Source organism: Malania oleifera, chromosome 6 (genome assembly GCF_029873635.1).
Source record: "Malania oleifera isolate guangnan ecotype guangnan chromosome 6, ASM2987363v1, whole genome shotgun sequence".
NCBI classification, from domain to species: Eukaryota; Viridiplantae; Streptophyta; class Magnoliopsida; order Santalales; family Ximeniaceae; genus Malania; species Malania oleifera.
Genome location: NC_080422.1, coordinates 109,996,452 through 110,007,924, shown reverse-complemented (window position 1 = coordinate 110,007,924; position 11,473 = coordinate 109,996,452). Strand labels below are relative to the sequence as shown.

At 34.6% G+C, this 11,473-nt stretch overlaps 1 protein-coding gene across 1 annotated transcript in view; it reads left to right on the top strand.

Moving 5' to 3' along the window:
- Nucleotides 1-3,002: 3,002 nt before the first annotated feature.
- LOC131157499 (26S proteasome regulatory subunit 7-like) overlaps nt 3,003-11,473 on the top strand; it is a 43,879-nt gene continuing 35,408 nt past the window's right edge. The window contains exon 1 of the mRNA XM_058111702.1: nt 3,003-3,251. Coding sequence (XP_057967685.1) covers nt 3,165-3,251 — 87 coding nt within the window. The 5' untranslated portion in view covers nt 3,003-3,164. The remainder of the gene's footprint in view (nt 3,252-11,473) is intronic.

Below are 11,473 nucleotides of genomic sequence, written 5' to 3'. Positions count from 1 at the left end.
GTGTAATGTTGCTGCTAGCCAAATTGATGTGCTGCAAGTGTGCCTAGCTCTAATAGATAATAAGCATTAGGGCTATCTAATCACTTGGAATTGGCTGTGACTGTAAATGTGAGAGGCCCTGCCAAGCAAAGGACTAACATAAAGAAAACTACAAACAGAAAGGAGATAACTCTCTTAGGTGGTATTCTTGAGCATGTGATTTTTAAGTTAAATCTCAAACTGCTCAGATTCAAGTAAGGATCAACACATTAATTCATCTCTAAAATAATAAAAATAGTATTTCACTTCGAAAAAATAATAAAAATAACTTGATTTGTGAGGACATAAATGTCCCCTTGGATACTGTACTTGTGAGAATTATCTCGTATTGAAAAATTTGGTTTGAAAGTGCAAGGATGAAGTGAAATTGGTCTTTATAATTTTATATACTAATCATATAACTTTTTATTTCATTCTACTTCCAGCCTACTCACTTCTATCATACTAACGTTATATTGAGTTAGTTATACGAAGAGTCTAAAACCATTAACTATGTTTGACACTTCTCTCCAAAAATTTCAATAGTTTGACGTTATTATTAAGGCAAATCAAAGTTTCAAGATGATATGAAACTCAGTCAATATGAAATTTTATTTAGAATCCTAGGTTGAGACTAAAGAGAGATCAAATTTAAATTATTTTAGATGTTTGAATTGATGCTAAGACAATTTAAAGTTAGGGGATTTATATGGAGTAGGCGTCATAGTTAGAGTAATATTGGTGCAATTCAACCTTAAAAAGAAAAAAAATGGTTTCAATGTTAGGGGGAAAAAAGGCATAGAAGGGAAGATGGACACGTGGCCGGATGGAAAAAACGAGTTTTTTCCTATTTTATTATTATTTTATAATAAAATATTAAAAAATACTTTATTTGGGAAAATTTTTCCCGTTTTGAGGCTTACATAATCTTGCTGCTTAGTCCAACGAAATTTGCCACGCGTCCCCACACGATTGCCCTGACCAATTAACTGCATTCAATTTTGTTTTAATTATTTAAAAATTTAAAAGGAGAAAAAGAAAGTGTTTTCTGTATTAAATTCATTCTTTATTTTTTAACTTTTCAATGCAAGCATTGAGAAGTTAAAAAATAAATTAATATTTATATAATTTTTTTTTTAAAATTAATATAAAAAATGGAAGAAATAAATTAATGTTTCTATAATTATAAATATTTTTCATAATTACGTTCTTCCATATGTAAAGTAAGAGCCAAAATCTAAAATATTTGTAAAAAAATGACGTTTTCTAACTTTTCTATATTTGAATAGTTTGAAAACAATGTGACATTTTCGAAAATATTTGAAAATTTAAAAATAAAAATAAAACTATTTTCACAAGTGAATAGTGATACTTCTTTTTTTAAAATTGTAGTTCATTTATTTTTTTTAAAAATTAACTACGCTTTGTCACACCATAGAATATTTGTCACTCTAACAAAGAAAAAGTGAATTTATCTATCCAATTCTATTAGCTATTTTAAGATTTTAAAAAATATGAGTTTTTGTTTTAGTTTCAAAGTAACTCTTGATTATTGCACTTTAATTTGCTCCATTTTTAAAGTTATTTACTAGCTCGACATTTTTCAAGTTGTGTGCTTTGATATATTGTTCGAAGTTATGTTTCTCAATTTTAAAACATGAGAAGTGATAATTCATTGTAAATTCTATGTCTACCATTTAATTTGTTTTTAACACCATTCTTAAAAAAATAAAAGTGAATGTTAGATTTTAAGGTTTTCTTCAGTTCATATTTTTTTTTTTATTAGAGTAGAATTGCATGTATGATAGGAGGATTAAAATAGTGACAATAATATTTTGAGATAATTTGCATCATGATGGCTATTTCTTTGATAATGAATAGATTTCAAATACATTTTTGCATGAATTCGGGTTGTGAAATGCAAAATAAATAATTAAATAAATTATAACATAGAACATTATTATAGACTAAAAGACGCATGCATTTTTTTGATTTTGCATTCCATCTTCATGCTTTTAATTTGCATTCTAGTTTCTTCAAATGAATTTAGACTTGTTCAATTGTAGATGATAAATTATATTTTAAAATTTGAAATTTTAAATAAGTATAAAATTTAAAATTATATTTTAAATTTTTGACAAGCTGAAAAATAATTAGACATTTTATACTTATTTAAGAAAACCTTAAAATCAAACATTCACTTTTTTTTTTTTTTAGGATAGTGTTAAAAACAAATTAAATGGTAGACAAAGAATTTACAATGAATTATCACTTCGCATATTTTAAAATTGAGAAACATAACTCCGAACAATATATCAAAGCACATGACTTGAAAAATATCGAACTAGTAAATAACTTTAAAAATGAAGCAAATTAAAATGCAATAATCAAGAGTTGCTTTGAAATTAAAACAAAAACTCATAATTTTTTAAAATTTTAAAATAGCTAATAGAATTGGATAGATAAATTCACTTTTTCTTTGCTAAAGTGACAAGTATTCTATAGCGTGACACAGTGTAGTTAATTTTTTTTTTTTAAAAAATAAACTATAGTTTTAAAAAAAGAAGTATCACTATTCACTCGTGAAAATAATTTTATTTTTTATTTTTAAATTTTCAAATATTTACACAAATATCACATTGTTTTGTCATTATTCAAAAAATAGAAAAGTTGGAAAACATCCTTTTTTTAAAAGATATTTTAGATTTTTAGCTCTTACTTTACATATGAACGAAAGTAATTATGAAAAATATTTATAATTATAGAAACATTAATTTATTTCTTTAATTTTTTTTATATTAATTTTTTTAAAAAATATATAATTATTAATTTATTTTTTAACTTTTAATTTGATACAAAAACACTTTCCTTTTCTTATTTTAAAATTTTAAATAATTAAAACAGATTTGAATGCGGTGTAAGGAGTGTTTTGAGGTGTGTCAAACAACACGGTTTTACGTAAGCCTTAACGGAAAATCCCAAATAAAGTATTATTTAATATTTTATTATAAAATAACAATAAAAGGGGAAAAAAATCTGGAAAAAACGCCTGAATAAGGCGCCGTACGCTAGCGTGCCTTGGCTTTCTTCGTCCTCTCACTTGCCTGCAAGAAAGCACATCCTGCGGCGAAGCAAATCGTTAATCCATGGCGCCTGAACCCGAAGACGAGATCAAGGACGAGAAAAACCCTCGTCCTCTCGACGAAGATGATATTGCTCTCCTTAAAACATACGTGCGTTCTTCTTCTTCTTCTTCTTCTTCTTTTCAAGCTTTCTTGAACCGTAGTTTTGGTTGTGGCGCCCATCTGTTTGATTTGGCATCTGCTTTGTTTCGACTTGATCTTAGCGAATTTGTAGGCGTCTTGATGCAAGAATCTATTTCTTTTGGGGGTGGGCAGGGTGTTTTGGGCAGATTTGCTTCATTTCCGTTTTGTTTTTTCAGTGGATTCAACTAGCTTTTGGTTGTATTATTTTGAATTGGACATATGCTGTTGTCGCCGCCACTTGCTTTTAATTTTCTGCGTTGAAATTAGACTTTTTTTGATGTAAAATGGAAGAAGAAAACGATAAATTTAAAAATAAAGGGAAACAAAGTTGGATTGAAAACTCTACTACTTCATTGATTATTATATAGGCTAAAAACAAACAGCTACAAGCACATAGGCACCACTAACATCATGCTACCACTAACACTAAACAACTCTTAAACACCACTAACATCATGTTAAACAACTTCTAGGTACCACTAACATCATGCTAAACAACTCCTAGACACTACTAACATCATGCTAAACAACTTCTAGACACCACTAACATCATGCTAACTAACTCTTACAAATTAGGCAGAAAATAAAATACATTTGCTGCTATTAATTTATTCAACAAACCCTTCCTTAAGTTGATGTTCCATACATAACATCAGTTTAATGAGACTTAAACTTTAAGGCGTCATCCCTCAGATAAAGTCTTTTGAACTGCAAACATCAAGTAACTCCCTGAACTTCTAAAATGCTGGAAATTTGAGAGGCTTTGTTAGAATATTAGCAATCTGGTCTTCACTTCTGCAGTAAACCAGATTAATAACTCCATCATTTGTGAGATCTCTCAAGGAATGATACTTCACATCTATATGCTTGCTTCGACCATGTAGAATAAGATTCTTTGAGAGCTTTATTGTTGAACTGTTGTCACAGTAAATGAGAGTAGGCCCATCTTCTTTGAACTGCAGCTCTTCAAGAATCTTCTTCAGCCAAATAGCTTGACAAGCACAAGTTGTTGCTGCAACAAATTTTGCTTTGGTGGTTTACAATGTGACGATTGGCTGGTTCTTTGATGACCATGAAACAACTCCTATTCCCAATATGAAAACATACCCAAATGTGCTTTTACGATCATCAGAATCTCCTGCCTAATCACTATTTGTAAAGCCAAATAAATCTGACTTTTCTCCTTTTTTGAAGAACAACCCAAACTCCTTAGTACCTTGCAAGTACCTAAGAATTCTTTTTGCAGCCAAAAAATGAATCTCTGTTGGACACTCCATGTATCTACTAATGACACTTACAACATGCATTATATGAGACCTTGTTGCAGTCAAATACATTAAGCTCCCCACAATATACTTGTAAAGAGTACTGTTAACCTTCTTTCCTCCATCATCTTTGTTTAGCTTCAAACCAAACTCAGATGGTGTATTCACAGGATTACAATATTTCATCTAAAACCTGTCCAAGATTTCTCCCACATATTTCTTTTGAAAAATAAGAATGCCGATAGAAGACTGCAACACTTCTATGCCAAGAAAGTAATGCATCATGCCAAGATCAGACATTTCAAATTCACCCATCACGGAATTCTTAAAGCTTCCAAACATGGCTATATTACTTCCAGTATAGATTAGATCATCTACATATAAGCAAACAATGAGCATTTTCCCTCCATCCTCAACTTTTATGAAAAGTGTATGTTCATAAGGACATTTTTAAAATCCTTCCTTCAAAAAATAAGTTTCTATACGATTATACCAAGCTCGTGGGGCTTGTTTTGATCCATATAGAGCCTTCTTTAGTCTATACACTTTATGCTTATTTCCAGATTTCACATAACCAGGAGGTTGATCGATAAACACCAGTTCCTTCAAATCTCCATGGAGGAACGCCGACTTCACGTCCAGCTGAAAGATAGGCCATAAGTTCTGAGCTACTAATGCAATCACCAATTTGATTGTGTCATGCCTTGCAATTGGAGTAAAGACTTCTTTATAATCAACACCGCACTCTTGCTTATAGCCCTTGGCCACGAAGCGTGCCTTTTACTTGTCTACTTCACCATTCTCCTTCAGCTTTCTCTTGTAAACGCACTTCACGCCAATTGTTTTGTGCCCTTCTGGAAGATTAAATAACTCCCAAGTGTCATTCTTTTCGATGGCTGCAATTTCAGCATTCATAGTGTTCCGCCATTTTGATTCTTTGACAACACTTTCAAACACTGTAGGATCACAATCTGAAAATAAAGCAAAATGAGTGATTTGGTCTTCAGATTGATCAATTCCGGTTACCTCATAATTTGACATCCATGCTGGCCTCCTTCGAACACAATGAGAATGTGATTCAGCTGCTGCTTCTGGTGCTGTTGGGGTGACTTCAGAGGCTGCAGGAGTTTCATTTTGAGAATTTTCAAATGCATCAGTTGTTGGAGAAAGGTGTTGCTGCGGCTGCTTTGCTTCATCACCATCTTCTCCATCAAAACTAGTTGGAATTGGCTCTCCAACTACATTTTTGCTCCTTTCCCAGATTTGATCTTCATAAAAAACAACGTCTCGACTGATAAGTATTTTCTTAGTGTTAGGATTGTAAAGCTTATAAGCTTTTGACTGATCACTAACACCAAGAAAAATACATTTTTCTCCTTTGTCATCCAGCTTCTTCCTCTTCTGATCTGGAATATGAGCATATGCAGCACACCCAAAAATTTTGAAGTGATCAACAACTGGTTTTTGTCCGTTCCATGCTTCATCTGGAGTCTTATTTTGAACAGCAAGTGTGGGACTTCTATTCAATATATGAATGCTCCAGTTAACTGTTTCAGGCCAGAAGCTCTTCGGAATACAACTCCTTATTAAAAGACTTCGCACCATATTTAGAATAGTATGATTCTTCTTTTCACAAACACCATTTTGTTAGGGCGTATAAGCTGCTATAAGCTGCCTCTTGATTCCATGAGTCTCACAGAAACTTGCAAATTCATTTGAGTTATATTCTCCACCACGATCTGTGCGAAGAATTTTTATGGGTCTGCCAACTTTTTTCTTAACCAGCACTTTATAGCTTTTAAAGGCTAGAAAGGCTTCAGATTTCTCTTGCAAAAAATAAACCCTGCTTTTATGACTAAAATCATCAATGAAAGTAAGTATATATCTCTTACCTCCATTAGAGCATGGAGTTATTGGCTCGCAAATGTCGGAATGAACAAGCTCTAGTGCAGCCTTCGCCCTCCATGATTTCCCTTGTGGGAATTGATTACAGTGTTGTTTGCTAACAACGCATTCTTCACAAACTTCAGAAGGAGTTGTAATTTGAGGAAGATCTGTCACCATATTCTTCTGTTGTAAAGTCTTCAACCCACCAAAGCTAAGATGCCCATAGCAAAAATGCCATAGCCATTCCTTCTCTCCCGATCTTGCAGAAAGACATGAGTGAGTGGTGTCATGGAGATACAATGGAAACATTCGGTTGACTGTCATGTTGACTTGAGCTATCAAGCCCAACTTCTCATCTTCAATTTTGCAGACTCTATTTTTGATAGAGATTCCATATCCCCTTTTCTTGTAGCTGACCACATTGAGTAAGTTTGTTCTCAAATCTGGAACAAAGAGAACGTTAGAAATAGTTTGAATAGAATTTTTTTTGGTTTGAATTGCTACCTTTCCCTTTCCTATAACAGAGATTGTAGAGCCATCACCGAACTTCACAACATCACGAAAAACTTCATCCAATTCAGAGAATACATACTTCTCTCCACTCATATGGTTGCTGCAGTCAGTGTCTAAGTACCACAAGAATTTCTTGTGGGTTTCCTCCTTCATGTGACAAGCTATCAACAAAGACACTTCTTCTTCCTTCTGAGCAAAATTGGATTGCTTTCCACCATCTCTCCTTAGATTAGTACGGCACTCTGACTTGTAGTGGCCAAACTTGTGACACCTGTAGCATTCAACTCTTGATTTGTCTGCTGACTTTGACTTGGAAGGTGTTGAATGATTGTTGTTGTTGTCATGGCCTTTTCCTCTCCCTTGAGAATTAAAATCTTCAGATTTCTGATTTGAGTGTTTACCATCATTGCCACCTCCGCCTCTGCCTCTTCCTCGTCCATGACCTCCTCCTTTGGATGCCAAGGCTTGTAATGCTTGCTCCTCCTTATTTTGCTGATTCATTTTTTGCTCATGAACCAACAAAGAACTCTGCAATTCATCAATGGACATGCTGTCAGTGTCTTTAGATTCCTCAATTGAACAAACAACATAGTTGAATTTTGTTGTCATCGAACGAAGAATCTTCTCAATGATAGTGACATCTGTCATTTGGTTGCCGTGGATTCTCATCTTATTTGCGATTGCCATCGTCCTGGAGAAGTAATTTGTCACCGATTCTCCAGACTTCATGTGTAAAGTTTCGAAATCGCCCGAAGTGCTTGCAGTTGTGCCCTCTTTGCCTTTGCTGTCCCCTTATACTTCTTCTTCATAGAGTCCTAGATTTGCTTGGAAGTTTCTTTACAAAGAATGGTTTCCAGGGTGGAACGATCAATTGCCTGGAAGAGATAATTCTTTGCTTTGAGATCCTTCAACTTCTGCTCTGCAAGGTCCATCTTCTGTGCATCTGTCAGCACAACACCTGCTGCTGGTTCTGCTACTCCAGAAACAACTATCCAATATTCTTTGGACCTCAAAAAATTTTCCATGAGCATGCTCCAATGGTCATAGTGACCATCAAAGCGTGGAATGGCTGGCTGCACAAAAGTTTCAAAAGCCATTGTGGAACTCAACTTGGCTTTGATACCACTGATGTAAAATGGAAGAAGAAAACGATAAATTTAAAAACAAGGGGAAACAAAGTTGGATTGAAAACTCTACTACTTCATGGATAAGGAAATGACCATTATATAGGCTAAAAACAAACGGTTACAAGTACAAAAATAGGCACCACTAACATCATGCTACCACTAACCTCATGCTAAACAACTCCTATGTACCACTAATATCATGCTAAACAACTTCTAGGCACCACTAACATCATGCTATCACTGACATCATGCTAAACAACTCCTAGACACCACTAACATCATGCTAAACAACTTCTAGGCACCACTAACATTATGCTAACTAACTCCTACAAACTAGGCAGAAAATAAAACACATTTGCTGCTATTAATTTATTCAACATTCTTTCTCTTTCTCTGGGCTTTTCTGGTTGGACTGGTGGGGTAATTGAGTTGTGAAATTTATTAAGTCTCGTTACGTTAATTTTTTCAATTGAGCAGAGGGTTATGCTGCGTCAAGTCATCTGGACAGATTTATCTGTTCTTTTCGGATTGAAAACTGGTGGCTGACTAATAATTCCTTTCATACGCTGGTTGAGGAGAGCTGGGGATGTGGTTATGTAACTTATGTCGAGTGGTGGGAGGGGTATAGATTTATGAAGAAGTTTAACCACCTTAAGGAGTTCTTAAAGAAGTGGAATGCGGATGTTTTTGGGATGTTAGGGTTAAGGACTAATATCTTGTAGAAGGTTGAATCTTAAGCTAGGATGGAGGATTTTGGTATTGGTTGAGGGTTTGGTTACTAGGAGAGCCACACTTAAGAATGAGCTTGATGAGTTTCTTTTAAAGGACATTTGTTGGTAGTATTTACATTTAAATGGATTAAGGAAGGGGACTGTCTAAATTTTTTCATAGGGTTGCAAATGGTAAAAAAGGGAAGTGAGTGATTAAAGCGTTGGAAGCTAGTGTTGGGGACCCTACATTGATTATTGATGACATTACTGGTCTCTCCAAAAACCTTAATTCTGGTTATATTTTGTTTACATTTATGATTGAGGGTTTGGAATTTGGATTAATGTCCTTAAGGTTTTGTGGACATTTGCATCCTTTGTACGAGGAGTGAAGAGACTTGTGCACATCTCTTACTTCTTGTTCCTTTTACATTGGATATTTGGAATAAGTTGTTTGGTATATTTGGTGAAAAATGGATCTGTCCATACACTTTGAATGCCTTTTAAGGGTTTTGGCAAAGTAAAGGATATGAAAGCTCTATGGCATTGCACCATTATGGCAATTATTTGGTGTGTTTTGTTGGAAAGGAATGCTAGAATATTCAAAGGTGTGGCTACTGCTAACAGTTTGTTTTGGAGTAAAGTGGTATATCTTGCGTTGTTGTGGGTGTTGGCAAATGGTTTTTTTTCGTCATGTTTCTCTGGAAGACTTGCAGCAGGACTGGTTGGCCCTGTTACATTGAGTTTGGTTCTCTGTTTAGGTTGCATTTTTTGTAACTAGTTTCTATTGATGTAAAGGGAGGTTTTCTTATTCTCCCTGTCTTTTATTTTTTCTTTTCTGTTGTATTTCTAATTTTCTGATGTACATTCTTCTCTCTTCTAATACAATTCTTTGTTTATTAAAAAAAAAAAGGGAAGGTAGTTTTGGGATGGAGAGAGATAAATTTCAGGTCCAAATAGTTTTAATATGCCCTTTTTCTGAGTGTGCTGGGATGTGGTGAAGCATGACTTGTTGAAGGCTTTGCAGGAGTGCTTTTTTGTTGATGGGGTGATTGACAAGAGTATGGATTCAGCCTTTATTACCCTAGTGCCCAGAAAGAAGTTGTTCTATCAAGGTGAAGGATTTGAGGCTTATTAGCTTGACCACTAGTTTATGTACATTATTTTTACTTCTTGAAGTTCCTTTGTTGGTAGTAGGCAGATCCTTGATGCAATTTTGGTGGCTATTGAGATTGCTGAGGATGCCAAAAGGAGTAAGGGGAAGGGTTTTTATTTTTTTAATTATTATTTTAAAAATTATATATATATTTATTTATTTATTTTTAAGATTGGATTTGAAAAAGCTTATGATTTGGTTAGTGGGAGTCTCATGGATGAGACATTGGGTGGAAAGGATTTTGGTTTTGATTAGGATTAGGGTCTGTTTGTCTTCTGCCATTATTGCTAATGAGAACTCGTGACTTGGTTTTCCCTTTTTTTTTTTTTGGGGGGTGGGGGTGGGGGTGGTGCTCAAGGTGATCTATTGGGATTTTTTTTTTCAATTTGTGGCATATGTTTTGAACAGGTTGATTGATGGGGCAGTTGATAGAGTTTTAGGGTGTTACATTGCACAGAAAGGATGTTATGGTTTCCCCTGTGGTGTTTTTTGAGTATATGTGTTTCTATAATATCCTTTACACGTGTTAAGTCTTTTGACTGAGGATTAATATGGGCAAGAATGCTTTAGCTGCAATTAGTTCGAGTTGTGCTGCAGTTTTAGGTTTTGGTTTCATAGTGGCCTTTGTCTTGGGACTCCTTTTAGGTGATAATCCTTTATCCTTTTGTTTTGGTGTAGTGCTGTGGTTGCTAAGGTTTCAAAGCATATGGATGTGTGAAATGGTGCTTTTTTTCCCTTTAGGTGGTCATATATTTTTTTCCCAGAGAAAATTTAGGTGATTGTATGACTTTGATTTAGGCAGCTCTTTCCTATATTCCTCTTTGTTTTTTCTCTTTATGTAGAATTCTGGTTGGAGTGGCTGCGAGTTAGAGCATGTAATAAGGGAGTTCCCTTAGTTTGAGTTTGGTGAGAACTGAGAAGAGTGATCACATTGTCACTAGGAATAGGTCAAGGACTTGGGTAGCCTGATTCTTGGTAGCTTGATGTGTAAAACCATTGCCTTAGTGGGGCTAGAATGTGGCATTTTCCTTTAGAAATTAATTCTATTCGGCACAAGAGACGAGGTAATCAAAAGTAAATATGTTTTGCAAGCTAATGAGCAGGATGCCAATCTTTGCATTTGTGTCTCCTGTTGTATCCTTGGAAGTTTGTTTTGCAGATTTCTTCCTCCCCCCCCCCCCCCTCATTAAATACAAGTAGGAGCTGGCTTTTGGATTTGGTTTTGTGAGGACTTGAAGCTGTGGGAGAATCCTTTTCTATTGCTTTTCCTTGTTTTTTTGCCTTTCTGCTCTTTGTGATGCTCCTATCCCTTCTTTCTTGGTTGTTGAAGGGGATTTGTTTTGTTGGGATTTTCACTTTCGGAGGAATCTGAATGATAGAGAGTCTGCTGATAATTCTTGCCATTGAGTTTGTTGGGTTTTTGTTTAATTCTTCTACTATAGAAGGGTATGCTAGGGTGTGGAGTTTGGATCTTTGCAGATTGTTTCAAGTCATCTATTCTATCACGATCCACCAGTCGTTTCCTTTGGTCTGC